The sequence below is a fragment of the Chinchilla lanigera genome, unplaced genomic scaffold (genome assembly GCF_000276665.1).
Source record: "Chinchilla lanigera isolate Chin_1 unplaced genomic scaffold, ChiLan1.0 scaffold00090, whole genome shotgun sequence".
NCBI lineage: Eukaryota > Metazoa > Chordata > Mammalia > Rodentia > Chinchillidae > Chinchilla > Chinchilla lanigera.
This window is the reverse complement of record NW_004955491.1, coordinates 4,775,534-4,802,472: the sequence shown is the minus strand read 5'-3', so window position 1 is coordinate 4,802,472 and position 26,939 is coordinate 4,775,534. Positions and strand designations below refer to the sequence as shown.

Here is a 26,939-nt window from a genome sequence, read left to right as displayed (position 1 = left end):
TTTTTTTTGGTTTTTCTCCGGTACCGGGAACCGAACTCACGACCTTGCGCTTGCCAGGCAGGTGCTTTTGCCACTGAGCTAAATCCCCAGCCCCTCAGAGGGCTTTAATCTTGTTACTTTTTTAAAAAAAACATTGACTCCTTCAGCCCTAACCCCAGGCAAGCCTCACAGGACAGCATCAGCCACCGCCCCTGCCAGTCTAACTGGCTCACCCCAGACTGAGGCGGAGTTCCTGGCCAAGGCTCAGCCCCCGTCTTTTCAGTACCTCCCAGGCTGTGGACAGAGGTCAGTGACGGCCAGGATAGACCTGACCCCATTTGGTCTGGTTCTCTAACCAAAGCAAGAGTTTGCTCCAGGGCTTCCATCTGAGGAAAGGCAAGGTTCGGACGCCCTGGGCAACCCAGGCTCTTAAACCCTATGTCCCAGAGCAGGCAAAGTCAGTGCTGGATGGGACGCCTCCCCCACAGGCCGCTTGTCAAGGCCCGTGTGACCTAGCACGTGGGTGTCTCATCCCTGCCCGAGAGCAAGGTGTCATCTAGAGCCAAAGCTCCCTGGAGGGCCTTGGCCAGGTCCCCTGACAGTGCCAGGGTTCATTTATCTCTGTCCTCTAAAGTCCCTTCGGACCCCCAATGGATTGGGAACACCCCTCGGGCAGATCTGTGTTTTTCTCAAAACCACAGCAATTTCTGTCATAAAATGTTGCAGAGAAACGGACTTCCAGGCAACTTTTCCGCACGCTGACCTGAATGACGAACTCGGAGGGTGCCTCCCTGCCCAGTCTGAGGCCCAGGTCCTGGCCCACGCAGGGGGCACAGAGAAGCCACCAGCTCACCTGCAACACTAGGTCTTCTGCACCCAGGCTCCAGGCCCCTGGGGTCCTCACTACCCCTGGGCCCGGGCCTCTTCTCTGGTGGAGGAACAGGCCAGGGGACCCCAGCTGCTTCTGCAGAAAGAGCACACAGCACTTGGGGAAGGGTTATGTATCCTTCTGCAGGAGCTGCTCCGACACGGGGATCTTCTGATGCGGCCCCCCAAAAATCAAACTTTCAGCTTTGAAACAATGATTAAATGAGATGCAGGATGGAGCCCTGGTCAGTCGGGGAGCCCAGCCTGTTACGGTGAGTGCTAGAGAGAACGGTGCTGGGTGCTGTTTGCAGGTGACTCAGAGTCCTCCACAGTTCCAGCCTTAGCCATGGGTCCCCCAGGACAGGGACAGGTGCGCAGGATCTGATCACTCTACCATTTTCCTCTGGGTGCCCAGGGCTATGGGGAACACGGTACAGCCTCGCCCCGACACTAGGCACACACAGGCCAAGGCCTGAGAATGCAGCCAGCCTCCCTGAGTGCTCTCTGGGCCCTACCTCCTCTTCTTCCTCCTCTGGCTTCGGCACTGCTGAGAAGGCCAGGCCGACAGGCACTCTCTGCGCCTTCTTCTCTGCTGAGCCACAGAGAGCTGCCTCCCATCTTGTCTTCTGCTTTTCCTGCTGGGAGCAAAGCCTAGGTCACAGCCAGGATGGAGAAGTAAAGTGGCCGAGCACAGAAGCTGGCATCTCCAGCAGCATTTTTTTTTTTTTTTTTTTTTTTTTCTGTACTGGGGACTGAACCCGGATCCTTCATACCAAACTCCTCCAAAATAATTTTTTATTTTGAGACAGGGACTCACTAAGTCACTAAGTTGCCCAAACCGGGCTCAAACTTGCAATTTTCTTGCCTCAGCTTCCTAGAGGGCTGGAATTACAGGCATGCACCACCAAGCCAGCCATGTCTACCCTTCTCAATGGGACAACCTCAAATATGTTCTCCCAGTGAGAAAATCTCACTTTTGACACTTCTTTTGTTGACTGTCAAGTTTTAAAAATATTGTAATATTACCTGATATTACGTTAATACTGTGTACATACACATTCATATGCGTGTTTCACATGCATATATATGAAGCACATGGTGTGCATATATCTTTAAACAACTTGCCACAATTTTCTCTGCATGGATGCTCACAAGTGCGGCCCATGCCGCCTACCAAACAGCCTGCCTTCTCTGCTCAGCTCTCCTTCTGGAGAACTAAAGCATCAAAAACTGAGAGGACTCTGGCCAGAACCAGGCAGAGAGTCGGACGGGGCACAGGGAACAGTCTGGAGCCCTGGCTGCCGGGGGACAAATGACTGCCCACCTGGGAAACTCCAGCTCACCTGCCCTGAGGCTGCTGCGGTCCTGGGGCTCTGTTCTCCCAGGGTCTTCTGCGGGGCTGCTGCTGCTATTGCCTGTGGGGGACCCGCTGGGGCCAGGGGACAGAGGGACGGGATGCTTGCAGCGGGGAGGGTGGCCTCTCTCTGTGTCATAAGCAAGCAGGTGTCAGAGTGCTCAGCAGCACCCCAGGGAGCACCTCACTGCCCTACCCCGCAGGCTCACCCTGGAGGGGCTGCTGCCAGAGCTCAGGTTCTGGCCTCAGGTCTTCTCCGTCCGAGCTGTAGAGGCTTGAACTGGAGCTGGGCCCCGGCCCGGGGCTGGGGTCAGTTAGGCAGGTGAAACGCAAGGGCCTGGCAGGCAGAATTCCCCGCAGAGAGCTCTCCAGGCAGTGCAGTGGGGAGGGCCTGGCAACCACGCCTAGACAAACGACAGAGAGCTGCTGTCCATCGCCCATGGAAGATGGGAGGAGCTTTTGGCTCTGCGCACAGCACGCATGGGCTCTGACAGGGCCCGAACAGCTCACTCACTGGCCGCGAGAGGTGCAGGGAAGGTAAGCCAGACCCAAGTCTCGCCTCCTCTGGAAAGTCAGCCAGGAAACTTCCAGAAGCTGCTAGTGGTCAGGTTCTGGCCAAGTCCCAGGTCTAATAAGCCAGGCAGGCCTTCCCTCGTGGCAGGCCACTGTCCCTTCACCCAGAGCCACACAGAGGCTATGAGTTTGGAGAGCGCTAGTTAGTCACACTGATAAGCTGTCATCCTTTCCCCCGCTGCAGGCCTGGGGCACTGCTGGAGAGCTATCCAGGGTCCCCTCCCTGCAGCAGCATCTCCCCGAGAAACCTAAAGGCTGACAGAACAAGGGCCCTCCGCCCAGCTCTCAGCACTGGTGTGACTTCCTCTTTCATCTTTCCTAGCACATGGAAGCTTCTGCCTGGCCCTGGCGTCTATATTCCAGGGAGAGGAGGAACAGGAACAGAGAGAGATGGGAAATCTACTTCCTTCTCAGCAACTCTGAATGAAAGAAAAATACACCAGGAAATACCGAGGGCAGTTTACCATCTTGGGGCCACCTCCACGGTCCTGGCCTGGTGGCCCCCTGGTCTTTGGGCCCTTGCTGGTGGCAGGCAGGGACACAGCTGGAGGGGAAGGCCTGTGGGCTGGCCAGGCGGGGGCTCTGCGCGGAGGCCTCTCCTCCCTGTGCACGGTGGGCTGGCTCGCAGGCCTCGCCTCTCAGTCCTGTTTCAAGGGAAAGCCAGGAGGCCGGTCAGTCCCATGGGGCCTTGTGCTGTCCTTCAGGACAGGGAGTGTCACCGCAGTGGGGTCCTCAGGCACTGGGTTTCAGGTGTGGGACTCTGCCCAGGTGCCTCTAGAATATCTCCTCAGCTCAGGTGGGTCTTCCCTGCAGGCTGCTGGGGGCAACGGTGCCCAGGCGACCGCATGGTGGCAGCTGGGCCCGCTCCCAGAGCCCCTTCCACCCCCAGTGGCTGCAGAAGCCGCCGAGTTACCTTCCTTGTGTGCTGTCCAGTTCCTGGCCTCCGCTCTCCTCGGGCCTCTGTCTGCTGCAGAGGTGCAGGGCTGTGCAGGCTGCGGCCTGGGAACAGGGATCTCCCTGAGGCAGTTCTCCAGCCCCTGGAGCGGGGAGCTCCCTGGTGCACACCCTGTGAAGGTCAAACATTCTCAGTCTTGGCTGTGGCTCAGGCTCAACCCGAGATTGCCTCTTCCACCGTGAGCTGTCACAGCTCAGGCACCTACACAGGGACCTGGCCCTAAACACATGGCAGGCCTGCTCGGGCTTCTCCAGAGGAAGCCCAGCGTGTGGGGGCCGCCATGGCAAGGGATGACACCACCTAGTGGCCCTAACGATTGAATGTGGGTGAGGTTTCCTCTGCCTCTTGAAGGAGGACAACAATTTGATCTTCCTTGCTGCCGGATGTGACAGGCCATGGCACGCCAGCTCTCAAGTGACCTTAGCTAGGAAAGAAGCAAACACACTACAAAAATTGTACTCCTTGTGAGAGCCATGAGGGCCATAGGAGCTGACACCCTGAGTGGGAGTCAGGAGGGAGAGACCGTCCTGGGAGTGGAGGGGCTGGGTGTGAGCTACCGCAGGACAGTCGCCAGACTTGGGTCTCCTGCTAGTCTACTAGCAGAGGGGACCAGAAGAGTAGCATGCCTCAAGACACTGCACTCTGACACAAAGAAAGAAGCGGTGCTGGGAGCCCAAGAATATTAAGACAACATGTAGGAAGATGTTGAAGACAAGCGGCAAGATGGGGAAGCAGATACCACTGTCTATGTGAAGGCACAGATGTCTGGAAGGTAGATGAACTCACAGCAGGGCTGGCATGGGGACACAAAGACGGAGTGGGGGGCCAGGGAAGGAGGGAGAACCCACTTTTCCCACAGCACCTTTCCTTGCTTTTGGACAAAACCATGTGATACTACCTATTAAAAACTAAACATTAAGAGAAGTCTGCTGTGCTTTAGGGGAGAAGCTCCCACCCAAGGGGGTCCCCCAGGTAGGACTCAGGCAGAGAGAAGGACCGAGGCTGGCTCACTGGATCCCCCTGGCCCAGTCCGGGCCCTGGCCCAGGCCCTTCCCCTAACGATGAGATTAGAATACAGACACAAGCAGACAAACCATATGTCCACCTGTGGGACAAGACGGAGCAAGAGTCTTTGCGTTATTCAGATAGGAAAAGGCCAAAAGGGGGCGCTGGAGAGGAAGCATCCTCAGTTTCCAGGGCCAGGATGACCGCCCTGGGGGCTCCAGGGAGCACACACCCTACTGAAGGTGTCTCACAGGGGCCTTGTGACTTTTTCCCTAGGGTGGTGAGCCAGGTGTTACAGGCAAGTCTCTGGCTGGAAGAAGGACACACTTAATGCAGAGATTTTTTAAGAGACCTCAGACACTGTCCCGCCCCGGCTGAGCCAAGTTTCCTCCCCACCCAACCCTACCCCACCTGAGACAAGGTTGGCGTCTGCTTCTGCCTCAGTATCCCCAGTCTGCCTTTGGCAACGGGCACAGGGGCCCGAGATGATGGTGGCTAGAGCCTCCTGCTGGTTCCCGGAGGGACTCACCTTTGCCAGGGTGCTGGCCCTGGCTGCCCGCAGGGCTCCTGAAGTCCAGGTCCCCGTCGGTGCTGCTGGCTGAGGAGAAGCTGGTGGGGGTCCCTTGGGGAACCAGGGGTTGGGTGGGGCCCAGAGGTGCAAGTGGCTCCCTGATGGCATCTGTAGAGAGCAGCACAGTGACAGCACAGCCTGCTGGGAAAGAGGTCCCCGGAGGGGTGGCACCAGGAGACCTTGCCCCAAAGGATTTGCCAACAGGGCTTCCCATGGTGCTGAGGAAAGTCCTGAGACCCCACAGTTCATCTGGGGTCTATGGAGAAGAGCTCACAGAGGACGCGGCAGGGAGACTGTGGGGAGCTCTGACGGAAGAGAAGAGACTAGGGAGAGAGGCAGGCAGGCCCCAGGGGCCAGGAGGGGACATGACAGTGTCCTCGGCACCTCCCGCTACTCCATGCACAGGGACAAAGCCCACCCCAGGCCCATGGCCACATCTACCTTCACCGGGTGATCCTTGGGGCCGCAGCTCAGGCCTCTGAGACCCAGCATCTCCTGGCTGGGGGATCCGGGACCAAGAGGTGGCCAGTGGCTGGGAAGGTGACAACGCACTTGTGGGAATGCCCTTCAGACAAGCCTCCAGGGCTTCCAGGGGTGAGCTTGACGCCCTGCAAGCTGTGAGAGGGGAGAGTAGCCTGGCATCCTCTCTCACAGCTTCCCTGGCCCTGCCTTCTGCAAAGGTGACAAGTCCTGCACCCGGCTCTGGGGATGCGCCAGGCGGGAAATGCCCCCATAGGGGACTTGGGATCTGCACTCTGGGTCTCACTGGGAGATAGGGCAGACAACCCAGGCCTCACCTTGAGCCTCAGGGCCCCAGACGGGCACGTGGACCCCTCTGGCGTCTCCGGTGGCAGAGGGGCTGTGGCCCTGACTGCTGAGCTGGCAGGATGCAGGCACCAGGGTGCTCTGGGCCCAGCTGTCCTCCACCTTCACCGCAGTGAGTGTGCCAGCAGCTCCGGGACCAGCAAGCGGAGGCGGGGTCTGGAGGCGTCTGGGCCCTGTGGGAAGGCAGGCGGTGGGGAGGCCCAGGCTGCAGGCTGGCACTCACCCCGGTCCTGTGAGGCTGCAGAGGGTTAGCAGGGGCTTCCAGGGCCCTCTGCTGCCCTGGCAGTCATGGCTCCGGAAACGGTCCCATTTCAACCAGCGCAGACCCAAATCACACCCCTCCCACCCAGAGGCCTGGTGTTCTGGAGCACTGGTCTAAGAGGTGCAGCGAGCTGACCCAAGTCAGCACCAAGTCGTATCCTTCCTCTTGGCCAGCATACCTGGCTCACCCCACCCTGTCAAGCTTTGTTCTGAACTCAGGTATAGAGAAACAGGTGGGCATGGAAATGGGGGCCCGTCCCATACACACTGATGGGAACCCCAAATCACAACTGTGCCCTGAGGGTGAGCTAAACTACAACTCCACCTTGCATTACTTGGCCTCTCTTCCTCCCCATGGTCCTTCTCTTCCCTCCGGAATTTTCACCACTGTAAGAGGCAGTTCAGGAAATTCTCAAGCTCTGGTCAAGCACTTCCTGCATGCCTCGTCCAGGTACACAGTGACGACCCCCACATGTGGCTCCTGTGACTGGCACACTGACGAGGGCCTGTGTGTCTTGCTGTGGAAGGTCACCCATAGCCAGATGACGTGTCTCATGTGGGGCTCTCCTAGCCCAGCCTTTACCTCCAGGATTCCTCTTCCAGGGCCCTGGATCTTCCTGCACGAATGGGTGCCCTGCTCTTGAGGGGCTAGGATGCCTGTTCTGGGTCTCTGGAATCTCTTTCAGACAGTTCAGCAGACCCTGGAGGGGACAGCCCCCCAAAGTGGCCTCGGTCTTCACTAAGGGAAAAAGGCACGTTTCCACCTAAGCCCAGCATCCTCAGCCCTCCTGACGACAGACAAAGGAAGAAGGCTACAGGGCCAGAAATCTGGAACTCGGGTCTCCCTGTGGCTTTCTTAGTCTTGTACGAGCCACCGCCATCTCAGTGCCTGACGTGCAGATGCCTGGTGACCACGCACCTCACAGAACTGGGTGGACAAGAGGGGAGGGCAGGAGAGCGCACCAAAAGGTAAGGGTGGGGGAGTGGGGTTCCACACAGCAGCCTGAAGCCACTACCAAGACAGCTCCCTGGTCCCAAGGCACAATGCCCTTCGAGGAGGGGCAGTCTCTGACAGACACGCAGACACACACGTGTAATGGGACACATGCTGAAACAAGGGCCAAGGCTTCGGTGGCCTGTGTGCCTGTCACTCCACAGCACTCCCCAGGCCTCCAAGTCCACACTAAGCCCCTCACTGAGGGTCCACAGGAAGTGACAGGTGAGTGGTATTAGCAAGAGTAAAGAGCACCGAGGAAACCAGGGCAGAGTCTGCCACTGAGTTTTTCTTTTTCTTTAGTGAAACCCTGTCCTTGAAGAGCCACTTGGCTACAGACACATGACACCTGGGCTGAAGTAGGGGCCTGGGTGGTAAACCAAGGCAGATGGTGCGCAGCTGAGAAACAGCTATAGCACAGCAACACGAGCTTTCCAGGGACTCACCTGGCCAGGGTGGGCTCCCTGGCCCCACGTCTACTCTGGTTTGCCTTGACGAACCTAGGCTCAGGAGACGAGGTACTGAGCCTGGGGCTGCGTCAGGGTGCTGGGGCCCGGGCACGAGGATTTCTTTGAGGCAGTTGATGAGGCCTTGCAAGGGGCTGGTCCCAGGAGAGACTCCTGCGTGTGCACACAAGATCGAGGAGGTCAGTGTGGTCCAGACGCGGCAGCATGAGGATGTCACCAGCTCGCCCAGCCAACCGACAGGCCTGCCTGTGTTACGAGGCTCAGACAGGCGCATGACACAACCTCCCCACGTGGCCTAAACACCTCACCCTCCCGATCACAGCCCCACTCAGCCCCAGGGCTGCCCCTCCCTCAGGAAAGCCGGCTTCTCACCTATCCCCGTGGCCGCTCTCTCCTGTCTCTGGTGGCTGTTCCTCTGGCTGGGGCTGCCGGTGGGAGTGCTTGGCTCTGCACTTGGGGCTTCTGGGCCTTCCTTCCCTGTGGGCCATGGTCTGTCAGCAGTCTCTGTTGGAAAACACAAGGAATGCCCAGGGCGCAGACTCTGGGGTCATCCCACATTGGTCCCCACGAGGACAGATCTCCCGAGCTCTCCAACGCCCTGGGGGGCAGCCCACTCCTGGGAACTCGGACTTGTGGGGCTCACTTTGGAGGACTTGTTCCAGGAGGGTTTTCCTCCCTTTCCTTCCACTTTAACTGGAAATACTGAGCCTGTACACACTCTGAGTAACACCGGACCCTTCCACCTGCTCCCAGCCTCCAAATCTGGTGGAGGTGGTGCCTGAAGCCTCAACACATAGGCCACACTCCTATTTCTCAATCAGGGCATGTGGAACCCCACAGCAAGCGGACCAGATGACACCTAAAACCACTGGCTAAGTGGAGTACGTTTTTTGGGAGTGCAGTTTGATTCCACACTCCCAACTATTTTTAATAAAAACAGTTATTCAGGGACGGGGACTGGCTGCTGCCGGCTGCTTCTCCTCAGACGCACACTCTGCTTTTCTTTGCTCTAACACTTCAGTTTGTTTTCACATTTGGAAGAGAACCAATGAGACACACAAACTCCTTCTTCTCTATCCCTTTTGGCTTTTTACAATCAACTGCAAAAGACTGTCCACGTTGCAGAAAATTGATTTCTTTTTGCCATTTAAATAATCTAAATGGAAGGCGATAACTTGGTGGTAGGCCAATAGCCCAGCACATGACAGGTCCTGGGTTCAAGCCCTAGCACCAAACAGAAAATAGCAAAAAAAAACCAACAGCAATAAGCAAAAGCCCTTAGATATACAGACAAATGCAAAATTTGCAAGCGGTTTTAAAGATGAAGTGAGACGCCAGAGAAATTCTAGGGGCTACCCTTGCTTCCTCTGCTCTTAGCATTGCTTTGATGAAAGTTCAGAATCAGACCAGGCGTGCACAGGGAAGCTACCTGCTGGCCTGAGACTCCCGGGCCGGTGCACTCGGTCCTCAGTGAGTGGACCGGGGCTAAGTGGGAGGCCTGACCAAGAGTCACGCCTCCTCTTTGGTCTGCAGACTGGAGGGTGAGCATGCGGTCTTGCTCCCTGGGGACCTTGGCCCCGTTTAGTAACAGAGGAAATGTAGTCCTAGAGACGAAGAAGAGGGAGCCCTGATTCCATGCAGGCTGGCCCCTTCCCTGTGAGGTTTGACTCACTGATGTGAAGGGGGCTTTCCCGGCTTCCCTCTCCAGATGGGCTGCTGGAGGATGAGCTGCTGGCGGGCGTGGTGGCCAGGCTGGGCAAGTTCACAGGGCTGTCCGGAAGGCAGCTGAGCAGGCCTTGGAGAGGGCAAGTGCCCACCGGCACAGCTGCTGTTGAGACGAAGGAGGAGATGCCAACTGCCAAGACGCCCCGACAGCACTGCAATCCCAGTCCTTCCTCGCTATGTTCAGCTAACAATAACCTGGATGTCAGTGACCTCAGCACTGCCATCGCTGAGCTGTAAAGTCTACATTTACAGCCACAGTTGTGCCCTGGTAGAACACAAAGCAACAGCTCTAAAGCCACTTCTCAGCAACCCTGTGCCCCCCGAGTCTGCGCCCCACTTTCTCCTTCATCGTCCATCAGCTGAGTGGGGCTGGGGTGTGCGGAGATCCTGGGGCGCTGCGCTGAGCCAGCAGATGGGAGACAGAGAGCTGCAGAGGCAGGGGGCACAGCGCCGGTGGCAGGTAACTGGGCCTCCACGGCCACTGGAACAAGACTCTGCCTTCCTAACTCATTTGCACAACCAGGGACAAACACACTGGTCACCGACCACGTGAGGTACAAGGTGACCGGGTGGGATCACCACGAGGAGGCTGGATTCATAAAGAATCTGCTAGGAACAAGGCCGAGCTGCTCTCATATCCACTGGCCAGGACTCGCAGGGTGGGCACGAAGCCCAGCCACCAGGAGCCACTGCCTTGCTGCGGGTGCCAGGAGCTGGCAGGCACGTGGCATGCAACGCCGTGGACTTCACCTTGTGGAGTACAGGGCGGCTCCAGATGGCCACCCTCGCCCTCTGACTTACCTCGAGGGCTCGCTCTGTCCCCGTCCAGGCTGGCTCCCCCACTCTCAGGGCCATCCTCGGTGCCCTTGGTTTCCCCGAACAAGAACTCCGGAATCTCCTTCACCAGCTGCACCAGGGCGGTGAGGTGCAGGCTCTGCTGCAGCTGTCCTCCTGCAAAGGGCCACCATGAGCCCTGTGCCCCGCGGCTGTTCCGTGCATGTCATCACATCCAGCCCCTTGGGCAACCCTTGCAACCACAGGAGGTCAGACTGATGTCCAGGAGCAGAGGACCTGGGCCCAGGCCAGGCGATGTGCCCAAGGGCACAGCCAGGACAGGGTGCATGGTGGGTAACAGGCTTCTTTTACATGGTTACTGTCTTACTCCTGTCTCCTTTCTTTTTCTTTCCATTTTTTTATTCATATATATTTGCAATACATCGTGTTTACATACATCCTGGGGTTTACATTCATCTTGCGCTTACTTAGTTCTTTTTATTCTCCCTTCCCTCCTCTCCCTCCCAGCTCCTTCCATCTCTGGATCCCCATCTCATTTGCAAGAGATTTATCATCTCCCTGTCTTCTATTGTCTATCTTTTTAAAAACTTTATAATTTGAGTTTCTCATGTACAAAAAGTTATGAGATGTTTAAGTTCATGTGTCTGATTTAATCACTTCAAATTTAAAGAACTAGAAACCACTCCCCTAAGATTCATATGGAGCCAGAAGAGACCCAGTATAGCAAAAGCAATCCTGGGGCAACAAAAAGAAAGCAGAAAGCATCACAATTCTGGACTTCAGGTTATACTACAGAGCTACAGTGATAAACACAGCATGGTCCAGGCACAAGAACAGACATCTGGATCCATGGAACTGAACAGAGGATGTAGAATCAAGCCCAGGCACTTTCAGCTCTCTGATCTGTGACAGAGGGGCCAAAAACATATGCTGGAGGAAAGACAGTCTCTTCAGCAAATGGTGCTGGGAAAAGTGGTTACACACATGCAGACTGAATTTAGACCTCTATCTCTCACCTGTATCAAAATAAACATGGATCAAAGACATAGATATGAAAACGGAAACACTTAACCTGCTGGAAGATAAAATAGGAAACAGTCTTGTTCCCTTTCTTAAGGTGAACATCAAGAAGGGCTATCTCCACTTTCTAGGCCTCGCCCAGCCTGGGCCCTGTGGACCACATTACCATCTGAGGAGCTGCAGGCTGGCCCCAAAGTCGGGGATGGAGTAAAGCCTCCATGAAGGCCAGAGGAGGGGCTGAGGCAGGAGAGTGCCCCGAGGTGCCCCAGGCTTCCTATGAACACTTTTCCATGAACCACAAAGTACAGAAAATGTATCACGGGGAAAGCTGGGGAGGGTTAGGGTGGGCCTGAGCCGTCAGGGATGACACTGTCATCTGAGGGCTGGAGCCTGGGGGCTGAGGACTGTGAGTGTGAGGGTGCCCGAAGTCTGCCAGGAGGACTCACCCGAGGGGCCTCCCCCCACAGGAGGCTCCCGCCCCTGCTCAGGGCGGCTCGCTGTCCCTGCCACTCCTCCAGGCTCTGTGGGTAACAGGAAGGCGGAGAGAGGGAGCAGTTCAGCTGTCCCTAGGAAGACAAGACGGACGCTCACCCTGGGAACAGAGCAGCCTCTCCTTCCCATGGTCACACAGTGGCCAGATGCCTGCATATCTGTGCTTCCATGGATGCCTGTGTGGCCACCCAAATTCAAAGAACAGAGGTTACTGGGTGCCCCTCGGAACGGCACCCAGAACCCCACAGAAGCAGCAAGGGCCCAGGAGTGAAACTGAGCCCCAGGCCAGCCTCAAGCTCTCAGCACGGCCCAAAGCATCCATCTCTCAGATGAGAAGACTACGACCCAGTGGGGCCCGAGGGCCCCTGAGACTTAGGGAGCCGCAGCCGACAGCCCTCGCGCTTACCCACGGAGACCAGCGTCTCGTAGTTCTCCCGCATCACGTCCCGGTAGAACTCCCGCTGCCCTTCCTCCAGGAGCCGCCACTCCTCCTCCGAGAACCGCACGGCCAGGTCCTTGAAGCTGATGGGCACCTGCGGGCACAGTCTCGGGGGGCTGGCTGGTTCCATGCCAGCAAGGCCTGGCCCAGCTGCCCCTCGGCTCAGGGGCCCGTCCGCGTCTCCCAGTGGATGCTGAGCGCAGGAAGAAAGAGGCAGGAGTCTAACACCAGGAGCACCGGGGGACAGGACTACCTGTAGCACCAGCAGTCAGCCGGGTCCCAACAAGACATACTGAAGTCCTGATTCCCATCTCTGTGGACATGACCTCATGTGGAAACAGGCTCACTACAGATGAAACTAGTTAAGAAGGGGTTACTTTAACCAGATGACTAGTGTCCTTACAAGGAGGGACAAGAGGTAGACAGATGGAGGCAGAGACAGGAGTGATACGGACATAAGCTACGGAGCACCTGCAACCACCAGAAGCTGAAAGGCAAGGAGGTCCCTGCCCTGGGACCTTGGCAGGGAGTGCGGCCCTGCTGACACCTTGATTTCAGGTTTCTGCCTTCTAGAACCAGTGAGAGCAGAAAACTCTGCTGCTTTAAGCCCCCTGGCTTGTGGTCCTCAATCGTCGAGGTCCCAGAACACTAATGACAGTCTCGTGCTTTGTGGCCGCGGGCCAAGGCAAAAGTCAGGCCCGGCCAGCCCTAAATTTAACACATTAGGTTAGATTAATTTGCACTAACAAGCACACTTTACTGTGAATGTGCAAGGACCCAGGATCCTAGCACTGTGACATTAAAAATAAAGGGACACCAAGGTTGACCCAGACCAGACAGGTTCTGGATTTTCAATCCTGCAGCGTTTGCATATACAAATGACATATCTTGCGATTGGCACCCAAGTCTATAAATGAAATCCATCTGTTTCACATGCTCCCCTTTCACATAACTGGAAAGGAAGTGAATTTAGACGGTATTTCGAGTGTATTGTAACTGTGACGTATCAGGTGTAGGGTTCTCCACGCATCGTGTCCTGGTGCTTGGAAGTTTTGGATGTTGCAGCATTTTAGGTTTCATATGTTTGCACTGAGGATGACCGACCTGTGCTGAACTCTACACGTTTTGGAAGAGATGATACAACAGTCAGGATCAAACAGATAAAATACTTGTGTTGCCCCTCTAAGTACCACTCAGTGTGGGGCATATGGTAGGTAATAAAAACCTCACGCAACTTCACCTTCTTCCCTTCGCTGGAAGCTGTGTCATTCTGTGTATTTCTTTTCTTTTTTCTTTTTTGTAGTCAGAAAATCCAGCAGCCTTGGAGAGCCTCACATTGTTTTCAACTCTTCTACACTCATTCTGCTACCTTGTGGCTCTTTAGGCAAAAGCAACATTTCTGTCTTACTTGAAAAGGTCATTCATGGGCTTGAGAACAGCCATGAAACTCTAGAAAATGACCAGCATCTGACAGGCATGGACTTAACATTATGGAAAAAATGAACTTCGTGCAAATAAAGCAAACAGAATGTAAATGACTGGAAGGGTTCTTCTGATTTAGAAACAAATATTAACTATTTGTGAGAAAGAATTATTAAAATGACACTCCTAATAAAGCAAACATGATCTACTGCCTTGTTTCACCTACTCAAATCAGTGACTTAAAAAAAAAAAAAAAACCCTGTCATTGAGCTAGGCATGGTGGCACACACTTGTAATCTCAGCACTCAGGAGGCTGAGGCAGGAGGATCACCACAAGTTCGAGGGCAGCCTGGGTTACACAGTGAGTTCAAGGCCAGCCTACACTACATGAGACCCTATCTTAAAAAAAAAAATCAAAAAAACTATCACTGCTATTAACTGGTGGCTTTATCACCTACTCACTGCTACCATCTCTTCCTGCCAACCCTGAAGGCTAAGAGCTGGCACCACAGCCATGCCCCCAACCCTCGGCTTGCCTTTGAGCCTGTCAAAAGTGGGTTCCATCCATGGATCTGGCTCCAGGCAGCCTCTCCGGTGACCGCCTGTCTGTTGACCAGCAGTGTGGAAGCCCAAAGGTGGTCAGAGGCTGTAGCCTTTGCGTCCCCGGCTTACTCTATGACCCCAGCCCTTCTACAGCGCTGTAGGCAGCTCACAGCCTCCCCGCTGAGCTAACTAACCTGTGGCTCTGGCCCATTACAGTCACTCCTTCTCTGGAACATCTCAGACCCCTCCAGGACCTCTCTCAGTGATTTACATTTCTTCCTGGCCGGCCTTCTGGACCAGGGTTGGTGCCACAGAGCTAACAGGACAGGCCTGATGCTGCCGCCCTTAAAAAGGCCGTGGGTAGGCGGGCCCTGGCAAGCATCCGGGAACATCAGAAGGGTCCCCACCATTCCTGGTGGCTGGGGTGTGCTAAGGGTAGTTTGTGCTAACCCTCTGCTTTCCTTCTGGGAGCATGGAATTTGCACATGTCCTAGACATAGGGTGCCTGTGTGACCAGCCCCAGTGACAATCCTGACTGCTGTCTCTAGTGAGCTTCCCTAGTATACATGTCACATGGGTTATCACAACTTCATGCTGGAAGAACTATGTCCTGTGACTGCACTGCATGAGGCCTCTGGGAAGTTCATCCCCTCGTGTCCCCAGACTGCGCCCCATGTGTCTCCGCCATCTGCGGTTTTGTGTGTGTCCTATCTGCTCAGTCTGCCTCCTCCTGTGAGTCCCTGAGTCTTGGATGGTCTTGGGGACCCTGTCAAAGGGCTCCATGACTCTTGGTTGCCTCATCTCCATAATGTCCAGCCAGAACTGGGAACTAAGTCTGTCTTCTTTATAAAGTAGTCAGTCTCAGGTACCCTAGTGGCACAAAACAAACACGACAGGTGACCAAAGACTTAATCAGCCACCGTATAGTTCCTGTTTGAGGGCTAGCTCTCGTTTTTTACTGTGAACAATTGGCTTATTCTGGATCTCAGTTTATGTTCTGTTTCTACAATAGAATGCCTGAGACTGGACAATTTATAAAGAAATTTCTTACAGTTCTACAGGCTGAGAAGTCAGCCCCACATCAAGAGGCCATGGCTGCGGAGGGCACTCTTTCGCATCCTAGCATGTGATATGGTGAGTCGGGGCAAGCCAACCAGAGCTCACATTTTACAGAAAGTCACTCCCTCCATAACTGATTAATCCATTAGTCCATCAATGGAGCAATCCATTCATGAGAATAAAGTCTTCATGACCCAATTGCTTCCCAAAGTTTCCCCTCTCGGGGCTGGGGATTTAGCTCAGAGGCACAGCGCCTGCCTGGCAAGTGTGAGGTCATGAGTTTTATTCCCAGTATGGGGGAGTGGGAAGATGCCAGTTTCCCCCTCTCAAACAGCATGAGCAAAATAAATAAATAAATAAAAAACATAGAACAGCGTTAGCATACAACTTTGGAAGTAAGTTTCCAACACATGATATTTGGAAGCCACTCTCAAATCACAGCATTCTGATCTACCTGTCTTCTGCGAGTTTGGGTAAAGTAAGTTGATTCTCCCAAAAACTGTAAGTTATGGGTGCACTGAACTAACTGGTTATGGGACTTCAGCCAAACTACTTAACCACTTGGGCCTTAGCAAACTCACCTATGACATTAGGATCATGATAAGCTACCTCCAAGGGATGTTGTGAAGACAGAGAGAATTAGCACAGGAAAAGTGCCTGGAGTAAATGCTGGGATGTGTACGGTGCTATGACTGGTATTACTGCCACCAGGTCTGCCTGCGGGTCACACCCTGGCACCTTGGGGCTCTTCTACACACTGCTACCTCCAAGGCCTTTTCTCTACAAGCTAAATAGATCTGGCTCTTTTAGACATTTGTGAGCAATGCTTTCCAGGCCTCTTCCATCTTTGGTGACTAAGCTTTCATAAAATGCAAATGGGAACTTGCTGTAGCTAGAACTGGTGCTCTTGTCAGAGGCTTCCCAGGGTCCAGAGAAACTGGAGGAAAAATGGTGCATGTGCAAATAAGTGAAGTGCAAATGCTTGTCTACAGGAGGGGGGTAGTCACCTGCAGCTTACCACCTGCACCCTCTGCTGTCCTCGGACCTAACTTCAGCCTCCTCTGCCCAATAAACAGAGAGAAGCTTTAGGGGCTGGTCTAGGATTGCTAGAGCCGGGCAGCCTCCTCCAACATCTCTGCTTTCAGAATATGAACCTTACCAGTGTAGACCATCCTCCTGGCTCATTCTGGGCTCCTACATCACTGGAGCACACTCTGCACCACACTGCCCCCTTTTTCCCCCCTTGCAGGCTGTAGTCACACACCCCTGGGCTTCTGGAAGTTGCACTGAGCAGGAGGGTCACAGGCCCTCTCTGTCCTCTACCCGGCTATCACCCTGCACTCCCCAAGGTTGCTCCTAGCCACCTTCCCCAAGAAGCTACCGTGTGAGGAAGCATCCTTCCCTGAACCTCAGTGGTCCAATCCCTCATTTCACAGAAGGCCCCGGGGCAAGGTCTGGGCAAGGGTGTCCTTGGGCTGCCTGTCAGCCAGAGCTGCAATGGAGACTGACCCTGTCCAGGAGCAGTTCATTTTCCTCGCTCCGCCCCTCTTCTACGATGCTTGTGTGATGACAGGGTGCTGGCACAGTATCTGCTCTGCCTGGCCACACTTCCAGCCACCGTCCCAACACGGTTGCCTGAGTCCGGCCAAAGCTCCTGAGCTACCACAGCTGCACAGTGAGCTCCAGGCCAGAAGACAATGCAGCAAACCCCCAACGGCATCTCCACAGCCAAGCCCAAATTGTGCCCCAGTGACGGCAGACGGAGCTCTCCCTGCAACTCTCCGGGCTACACGCCTTAGCAGGGTAAAACTTACAATCTGTTCTGTCTTCTACGTCTCCCTACTCCCCGGGATTCAGGATCTTACCAAAAATAAAAGTATCAGACTTAGCCATTCCCCCGAGGCCTTCACACCCACCACCATTACTCTCAGGATAAGTTGTAACAGAAAGAGGCCATGCAAAGCAAAGGCAATGCTTAAGCCCATGAACAAGTTTCCCCGGATGGAGAGAAGCCAGAGGTCCGTGCGTCCTGGGGGCGGGCAGTGGGGAAGGGCGGAGGAGGATCCAGACTTCTTGGCTCGAAATTCGGGTACGCCAGGCTCGCCCAAAGTTGGCGGTCGCGGTCTTCCCCGCCCCGCCGTCCCTGTCCGCCCGCGCGTGCGCCCCGGCTCGCCTTACCTGGCGCGCCATCCCGGGCCCCAGCCTCGCGGCCGCCCCTTAACCACCCCAGCTTCCGCCGCGGCCTGGGGTGGAAGATGCACCGCGACCCACGGTGGCGGCTGCCCAGCTCCACGAGCAGGGAGGCGGGGCCGGGGGGCGTGGGCCGCCAGGGAGGGGCCAGGGTGGACGCGCCCGGGTCCGCCCCCCTTATCTGGCATCCCGGTGGGGGTGGACCCGCTTCCGCTCAGAGTGCCGGGCCTCCGGTGTACGGCCGGCGCAGGAGCGGACTACACTTCCCAGAAGGCTCCGCGGAGGCAGGGGACGCCATCCCCTGTGCCCTAATTGCCCCACCCTGAAACTGCGCATGCCCGTGCGCACGCTTAGGTACTTGCGCTCTTTGATTGGCTCTGGGTTGCGCTTTTGGCTAAGATCGAGTGTGGATTGCAGTTACATCTTTGGCTTGCAGTTACATCTTTGCTAGCTACTGCTGGCTTAGTCTATTGATGATGGCAGCCCCGAGCAAGTAGTAGACCTTAAATAAATGCGTGATGAACCACTAACCGTGGTTCCCATCATTCTCCGCCTCCCATCACACCCGCAAATTCGGGTGTGACGCTCCCTGCGAGGCGTGGGGTCCAAGCTGAGCACTCATCCTCGTTTCCCTATCTGGAGGACCCCAGTTAAACAACCCGAATAAGGGGAAGGGGGTGACCTGCTGCTGGAGACAGCGGCTTGGAGGAGCGGCGGGAGCAGCGGCTCATAGAAGGGCACACGCTGCTCTGAGCTTGGCACCCCGGCCCAGACCCCTGTCAGGAGGCCCTCATCTTGAAGAGTCGAGGGAGGAAATTTCTCCCCAGCCGACCAACTGGTCTCTAGCACCGCTGGGATGTGACGGCTTCCGCTGGCTTTGTGGCCGAGAACCTCTCAGAGCGTCAGATGCAATGCTGACACCCCTGGGAACGGTTGCGGGGGAGACAAGTGGGCGGAGACCACTTTCCGTCTCTGCCCAGTGGAGCCAGGGCAAGGCGTTGCCTTCATACCCCACGACATCTTTGATGCAGGACCGGTCTTGTGCAGCCTACCGAGCAAAAGCTGAAGGTATCACAAGAGAAAAGGCAAACCTAAGGTTCAACGTCTCCCCTCCAGTGGCACCTCAGGGTAAGTCCCAGGCGGGAAGCCAGGGACCCACGGACCCCTCTCTTCGCCTCAGGATTCTCCAACTTTAAAACCCCAAAGTTTAAAAACTTTTTACAGGGGAGTAGCCCCACCTAAAAAGACACACCTTTATTTTAACCCTATGGAGTCTTGCCGCCTATTTGACTCAAGCACCCGCTTCCTGACTGGGCGCTGAATAGCCTGTTCTCCAAAATATGGAGAAATGTCCTGCCACTCCCCTACCCACAAAGTCTTAGGTACACGTTTGACTTGATAACGTGCATCTACACCAGCCTTTGTACACCAGCCTTTGTATGTATATTACAAAAAGACTGTGGAAAACTGGCCCAAATACGGTTTCTTTAATGGCTCTCATCAACCTAAAAAGACTGGTAGAGAAACCAGCTCTCCAAACCGAGCTTTTGCTTGGCTCGAAGGAGGATTGTAATCTGGGGTATTCATCCCAGGGCGAACGGCGCATGAGTGTACCCTGGGAGGCAAAAGAAGACAAGGGTTTTTACAGGACAAAATGAGCAGGTTGTTTTGGGACAATAACCCTTGGCTACAAAGATCAGTAACAGGGACGGTGTTGAATTGGTATTTGTAGGTGAACAAGGTCCTGAGTTTGATTGCCAGTACCTGCCCCCCCAAAAAAGTACGTTGGAATTTCTAAATGTGAATCTTTTTTAGAGGTTTTGTTTTGGTTTTGAGTTTTACCCTGCAGTTTGAGAGTATAGTATATGATGCTGACTTTAGGATTTTTTGAGATTTTCCTCAAGGCCAAGTGAGCAAAAAATGTTAGAAATGTTTCATGTTTGCTTCAGGATGATATAGGAGAAATATAACTCGCAAATTGTTAAATGTCAGATACACCTCTGAAATTGAAGAATGAACTCTAAGGAACAATGGAAGTTAAGAGTAGGAAAGATTTATTGAGAGATACCTTCTGGGAGACAGGAGGGGTCCCAAAAGTGCACTGTCACTGAGGTCATTTCTCTAAGAATGTATAGATCAAAATCATGAGGTGGTACAAAATCACAAAGTGACTACAATATGGGTTAAACTATAATCAACCAATAAAATTACAAATATAACTACTTAGCTAATATTGATCTACTAGGGAAGTGGGTCTCCTAGCAAGGGTACATGGAAAAAACAAAGGCTTTTTAGGGGGAAAGGGATGGGTCCAGATGCTCTGGTCTCCCAGCTAGGTGACTGATTTCTATCTGGACTTTACTGGGCCAGATGGTGCTAATTATAGCATAATTCCAAGTTACTGATTATCCTTTAGGAAAGCCTTTAGGTCTGGCCATTTCATCTTTGTGTTGAGACCTGATCTTCTTCAGATGCACCTCCAGCCACAATTTTAAGGTGTTTATTTTTCTGCTGACTTCCTTGAGAGCCCAGTCCCTCTCTGACTGTATACTGATTTCTGTCTAACTTAGCTGCCTATAATATCCCCTCTCCTAAAGAGCTATCCCTAACTGCAGTTAGGGGAGAATGGGTATAGTTTCAATCTAGCTGCTTTAGACCGAGAAGGATAGTGTAGGGTAGATCACAGTCAGTGGGCTTCTTCAGAGAGCTAGTCTAAGGGGCACTGGATTCATCCTGCAATAGCAGTTATGAACTCCCTTTACAAGGTAGATCTAGTGGATCCTGATAAAAAGGAGTCTAACACATTTATCATTAGTTGCACCTGCATGATCACTTTGAATTTGACAGACTCCAGGTGAGAATAAACAACTTTTTCAAGAGTTTAAAGTACAATCAAAGCATGAGCACTAGAATGGAAAGGCAGACTGGGGGAAGAGTCATGACCAGACATTGCTCTGGGACTGGGATAGTGATTATAACCAGCTGGCTCTTTGACCCTTCTACTGATGGAGTTTATCTATAAGTCGCAAGTCTCTCTAGTTTTAGCTGTAAGGAAATGAAGAGTTTGGTGGTTTTGGAGGGCAATTTTAGATAATGAATTTAAGGACTCTTACTGAGCTTTTATAGATTCCACTGTAGCTTTCTAGCCTCATTGAATCATAACAGTGGTCAGCTACATTTATAGCTGGAAACTTCCAGCAGGGGCCAGTGATTGGAGCCCCCTTTCTATATCTAGCCTTTATTACTATGGTATTGTTTTTATACATGTTTTGGTTAAACTTTTCTGCTGGTTGTTCAAGTTAAAGTGAGACCTATGTTAATCAAAGTTAACTTCTCGCTGTATATCAAAGTCAGGTAAGTCTCCTTAGGCATTACTTTTGGAACCATGTATAGAGCCTCACTGTTGGGAGCTGCTGGAGCTAGATATCGGTCATATGTGTGAGGGCAGGACAGAGCCAGAGTGTCTCAAGCAGTCAAGCTACCTCAGTCTTGAAAAAAGCATCCTGCCTGGACAATTACCGCCATTAGTCACTAGGTAGCATTACCTGATCTGATACTAACTTTGCAAGAGTATAAAATAAACACCCCTGCTGTTGAAGTCAGTTCTCTTGCCCATCAGGTAAGAGGTAACTCCACCTGACCCCAGCTATTGTCTTTTGTCTTTATTTTTTAAATCCTCTCACCATTTTCTCCTGGGGACACCGAGAGAACACCAAGTTCCACACCTCTCAGCTCCTCTCCCAGTGTCAGCTGCCAGGGTGAGTCACAGTCTTGCTTGACCATGTGGCTTTCTATGAAAGCATGAGAGACTTTTCTTTCTTTGGTGACCCTCCTTTTTGGTACTGTGTGCAGTGGTTGAACCCTGTTCTCTGGGGTCCAACAACCTCCCTTTCCAGGAGGTTAAGTGACTCACCATAGTTGTAGGATACTGTAGAAAAGGTATACTCATGACCTGGGTCCTTGTTGACTTTGGGGGATCAGGGCCAAATATTGGCTGCCCTCTTACCCCAGTTATCTTTCTAGTTGTAGTCTCCAAGCCTCACCATAGTTGTAGGATACTGTAGAAAAGGTATACTCATGACCTGGGTCCTTGTTGACTTTGGGGGATCAGGGCCAAATATTGGCTGCCCTCTTACCCCAGTTATCTTTCTAGTTGTAGTCTCCAAGCCTCAGTGGTTGAATATCCAGAAGAGAAGATCAATTACATCAGTACTATATTTTATGATCTTATTTAGATATTGAGCACCTTGAAATACATAGTAAGACCAATGATCTGCTATTTCTTTACCAATCATAGCTGTCTTAGAAATTGAATCCCTACAGAATATTCACAGATAACAATTATAAAGTTTTACAGAGGAAGCCTGAGTTCCAGGGCCACAATCATGGATATTATTATCTGTGAAGAACATTTAAATGTCCATCTCAGGATAGGATATCTTTTTAGTCAGTTATCATTGTCTAATTACAAGATATTAAGTGACATAAAGAAACTTTTGCTTAATTTGTTTATCTTTTAACCTTTTTAGTGACATTTAAGTAGAATGTTAATAGATGATGTTTATAGATGTACTTTATAGGTTATTAACCTCTAATCTCTAATCATTAGAGTGACATTATCAGGTCTGTAGAGTGTTTAGGTACCATTAACTATTACAACATAATTACATAACAATCACACAAGCACAAGCCTAAAAACATATCCATATCGTGTCTGGCTGTCTGATGCTGGATTGGCATGTACATTTGATCACAAATAGCTGAAACACAAGTAAGGGAATGCCAGATGTTTGAGCCTAAAAAGTTTGACACCATAAGCAACTTTAACTGGAAAGTTATCAGTATGATAAGCTGTTTTTTTTTTAGTTTTGCATCTTTGAGGGCAGGTTAGGGGGAAAAAGTCACATCCAGACATTGTTCTTAAAGGACTAGAATAGTGACTCTAACCAGCTGGCTCTTTCACCCCTCTACTGATGGAAATTATCTGTAAGCCACAAGCCTCTCTAGTTTTAGCTGTAAGAAGATGAAGAGTTTGGTGGTTTTGAAGGCCTGTATAGAAAACACAGATATAACACAGATAAATATACCATGAAATCAGTAATAATGACAGTCACAGCGATATAGAAACTTTTGCATTTACTTTATTTTTACACTTAAAGCAAGTTTTAGATTCTTTAACAGGTTTTGTAAACTGCAACTACATTGACAAGAATTAAGGACATCTTTACAGATTGGTTTAGGAACAGTGTTCATGACTGCAAATAGACTTATTACTCAATATGCAGTGTATCTCATTTATACAATAGCAAAATGCTTGTTTAATCAAAACAAATGTAGATCAGGTTTAAATGTTAGGATCAAATTTAAAGAGATGTCAAGTTTTGATCAATTTATATGGTTAAGGTCTAATCATATATTGTATAAAGGACAGCACCTATTAGTTACTTTTATGTCTGAAACTTACATAATCTTAACTCTATAAACTAAAGTTTAAAACTTAGATTCACAGCATTGCTTCTTTTTAGATGTATACATACATACATGCCCAAATATGTGTTATGTCATAAACTAAGATAATATTTATTTAACCAATCATGAACTGACTATTGAAAATATTTCATAGGTTAACATTTAAATGCTCATTAACTCTTAAAGCCCATTTTTAGTAACCAAAAGATGAATAATGAGAATACCAGACACTTACTTTAGTAAAATATAAAAACTTTTGCTTTTATATCTAATCTTTTAAGTTTAACCAAGAGCATTTCAGTATGTTAAGAAAACCTTATTGCTTTAAACATGGAAAGCTTAACCTCCTAATTATAGCCAACTTAAAAATATTTTAACAATTGCTTTATATGACTCCTGAGAACCAAATCATAGCATTTGAAAACTTTAAGCTGTACATATTATTTTTAACCAAGAAAAAACTCTTACATTATTGTAGCAAACAATAGACATTGTATGTATAAAACCAATCTTTTGATACTATCTCAGCTAACAAGCTGGATGGAAATATGTTAATAACTTTGAAGACATTTTTACTCTTGCCAAGTGATTTAAATTAGTCATTAAGCTATATGAACCACAAGCATTTGAGGTAATGCCTTGAATGTTTATAAACCCAATTTAAGTAGAACTCTTGAAGGTAAGGTATACTTAAAAAATAACACCTTCTGAGAGACAGGAGGGGTCCCAAAAGTGCACTGCTACTGAGGTCATTTCTCTAAGAATGTTTTATAGGCCAAAATTATGAGGTGATACAAAATCATGAGATGAATAGAACATAGGTCAAACTATAATCAACCAATAAAATTACAAGTATAACTACTTAGCTAATATTGATCCACTGGGGACGTGGGTCATTTAACAAGGGTACATTGAAAAAACAAAGGCATTTTGTGGAAAGGGGTAGGTCTGGATGTTCTGGTCACTCACCTGGGCAACTGATGTCTATCTAGATTTTACTAGACCAGGTGATACCCATTATGGTATAATTTCATGTTTTTTTTATACATATTAACCTAAATCATATATAACCTTTATGTTATCAAACTTTAGGGATTTTATTTGGAAGTCCTATATAAGCCTTGAGTCCATCAGCCCTCATCATTAATGTTTTATATAAGTTTCACTACCTTGAAAAGCTATATAAATGATCTTTCCATGGAGCTCTCAAAAAGAACCAAAAAACTGTTGAGCTAAAAAATAATTTTTTTCTTAAAGGAAGGAGCTGTAGGTGCTTTAACTGGTTATTAACATACATTGAACAGACAGACAGAAAAATATACACAAGATGATTATATTTAAATTAGAGTTTACTCTCAGATGCATTTGGCCAGTTGAACTACAAGAACACTTTTACAGTTTTTGTTTGCAACTATAACCAGACTACTCAGAACACTTCTTAAAGGTCATCAATTCAGAGTTTTTTTGTCATAAGAGTGAGAAGGGGAGGGGCTGGGAATTTAGCTCAGCGGCAAAAGCGCCTGGCAAGCGCAAGGTCATGAGTTCGGTTCCCGGTACCAGAGAAAAAAAAAAAAAAAAAAAGAGTGAGAAGGGGAAAAAAAACCTTTTACATCAGTGAAAGCAAGTAAGGATCATGTATAGGGAGAGCCTGGGCTTCAGTAGGAATCAGCAGTCCCCCCTTGCTCTCTTTTTTCTGTTTTTTTAAATAAACAATATGATATTTATCTCCAAATGTAATAGCAGCCCGCAATGCCAACTTGTTTCTCACTAGAAGTCAATTTGATCTAAGAGCAACATTACATCTTTCCAGTTCGTAGGTCTGAGTAAATTCCCTAAAGACCTCAATGTACTTATGGACATTGCCTGAGAACTGTGGCATATTTCATTTAACCTATTTGAGGCTGCTGAGAGCAAAGGACACATGGACACTGGAGGAGGCAAATTCTTCACCCACCTGTTATAAGGGATATTGTCCTTGATGAGACTGAACAAAATCAGATAGAAGTGGATAGAGCCCAGTAGAGGCTTCTGTTAGGGCTGGCTTGGAGTCTTATCCTCAGGTTACAGAGAACCTAGTGGTAGTAATGGTAGATGCATCAGATTTTGCCTTGAAGGCCAGAGGTCTCTAGTTTTCTGGAAGTTTACATCTATACTTTGAACACAAGTCAGAATTGTCTCTTAATGCAAAGAAAATCTGAACATAAGTGCCTTAGTTGCTTTTCTCTTGTTGCTGAGGAAAAATACCCAGCACCCACAAGTTAAGGGGAGAAAGGTTTATGTAGCTCACAGTTTGTAGAGATTTTAGTCTATAATTAGCTGGTTCCAAGGAGAGGTGGCTTGGCAGAGGGGCATCACAGAAAACAATTCATGGAGCCCACAGGTAGGAAAAGCAACAAGGGACATTAACAGCATCTTTTGGCCCCTTTTAATTTATCCAGACTACTTAGAGCAGACAGCACTCACACCCTTAATCCGAGTGTCCTTGAGCTAGCATTGCACTATGAATCAATTCCAGCATCACACACTCTAGACCCAGCCAACTCTGAAAAAGGCCCACCTATGGCTGCATGAAGCTTTGGGGGGACATCTAAACACAACCCATAACAACAAAGTACCTTTGACCATTTTTTCTCTCTTGCAGTATAGCTCTAGTTGCAAAATAGTATCATAATCAGTACTTCCCTCTGCATTTCACTTTGCCCCTAGGGGATAGGCAGATCATGCCAGGGTGCAGAAAAAATATTAAATGGCTCTTTTTCAATATGTGAGTGTCAAACAAATTCCAGTGCTTAAGAATCCATTCCCAAGGAGTAAGGGAATTCAACATTGAGTTTCTCACTGCAAAACAACAAGGGAAAAAAGAAGGCAATCCTTTTAATTCCGACTTGATCTTTATATGCTCTCAAGGCACTCCCCCTGCCCCCAAGGTTTCCTGATCCAGAGCCAATGGCTGCTATCTGGAGAGCGACATGACGATGGGTTGGGTTGGACTAGCCAATGTGAACCCTTATTTCTTCTGTTAGAAACTCATGCTTCTAACTCCAGAGTGTGTTTCCAAAAGCACAAGGTACAGTTAATTCCCGCTATAACTGCCATGCTTAAGGAGGGAAGCCTTGCTAGCATAAATTAAGCCAATTATTAAGAGACCCAACTTTCCACCTCTTTGAATGACAGTAAGAGGAAAAAAACCAAAGGGCAGATTGGAAGTTCTCCAACTATATATTTTGAGCTTACTTTATAATTGTATTTTAAGACTCTGAATTGAGAAGTCCTAAAATCCCAGCATAAGAGATCTATCACCTCCAGGGATAGGTAGGGGCAAGTAATGGCTTAGAAAAAATCCTGGCTTCAGGGCCTACGACAGAGAAGTCTCTGAGACATTTTGTGCCATTACCTAGTCACCTAGGCAGTCTCCCTTACAGCAAGGCAAGGCTAGGTTGTACTCAAAACTCACTCTAAGGACTTCTATGCTTCCATATCTATAACACACTTATGAAACTCACAGGTTAAAACCTGCATTCATTGTCCAGCAACCACAACTTGCACCTTAACAGAAGTACATATGCAGATTTCTTCCCTCCCCTGCACATATCAGTGATGAGAACCAGACCCCAGTAGATTGGGGTCTTTTTGAGAAGGTGAGGGCATGACAGTAAGAGAAAAAAGTATACCACTGGGCTCCTTCTTGGTTCAAGTCTGTAGACTTTATCAGGTCCAGTGGACATTGTCAAATACCACCTGATTGGCCACTTGATCTGCAAGGTTTGGAACATGAACCCAGCCACCCATAAGAGGGGAAGCATGACATCGGGCAGACTGAGTTTATGCCCTTTAGTTTAGAAAGAGAGATTGAAACAGCAGTACAAAAATCCTCCCCTGAACAGAATGTGTTTTCAGCCCTTCAAGTTTTGGGCTTATGGAAATAACTTCCTCT

General features: G+C 50.4%; 1 protein-coding gene across 10 annotated transcripts in view; it reads right to left on the bottom strand.

Annotated features, from left to right (window-relative positions):
• The window catches only part of Krba1 (KRAB-A domain containing 1), a 21,441-nt gene extending 3,504 nt beyond the window's left edge, over positions 1 to 17,937 (bottom strand). Inside the window, exons 1-17 of one of the 10 annotated variants that reach the window (XM_013504650.1) lie at positions 17,525 to 17,937; positions 12,290 to 12,515; positions 11,838 to 11,957; positions 10,378 to 10,527; positions 9,524 to 9,679; positions 8,224 to 8,355; positions 7,831 to 8,004; positions 6,974 to 7,129; positions 6,102 to 6,302; positions 5,746 to 5,919; positions 5,263 to 5,412; positions 3,687 to 3,839; positions 3,238 to 3,417; positions 2,410 to 2,604; positions 2,190 to 2,330; positions 1,362 to 1,484; positions 833 to 964 (exon numbers count right to left, since the gene is read on the bottom strand). In XM_013504650.1, the coding sequence (XP_013360104.1) occupies positions 833 to 964; positions 1,362 to 1,484; positions 2,190 to 2,330; positions 2,410 to 2,604; positions 3,238 to 3,417; positions 3,687 to 3,839; positions 5,263 to 5,412; positions 5,746 to 5,919; positions 6,102 to 6,302; positions 6,974 to 7,129; positions 7,831 to 8,004; positions 8,224 to 8,355; positions 9,524 to 9,679; positions 10,378 to 10,527; positions 11,838 to 11,957; positions 12,290 to 12,515; positions 17,525 to 17,536 (2,575 nt within the window). In that variant the 5' untranslated portion in view covers positions 17,537 to 17,937. Of the gene's footprint in view, positions 1 to 832; positions 965 to 1,361; positions 1,485 to 2,189; positions 2,331 to 2,409; positions 2,605 to 3,237; positions 3,418 to 3,686; positions 3,840 to 5,262; positions 5,413 to 5,745; positions 5,920 to 6,101; positions 6,303 to 6,973; positions 7,130 to 7,830; positions 8,005 to 8,223; positions 8,356 to 9,523; positions 9,680 to 10,377; positions 10,528 to 11,837; positions 11,958 to 12,289; positions 12,516 to 12,575; positions 13,991 to 17,524 lie in introns of those variants that run through there. The other 9 variants (XM_013504645.1, XM_013504642.1, XM_005404754.2 and 6 more) reach the window with 9 other exon arrangements.
• Between the last annotated feature and the right edge of the window lie 9,002 nt (positions 17,938 to 26,939).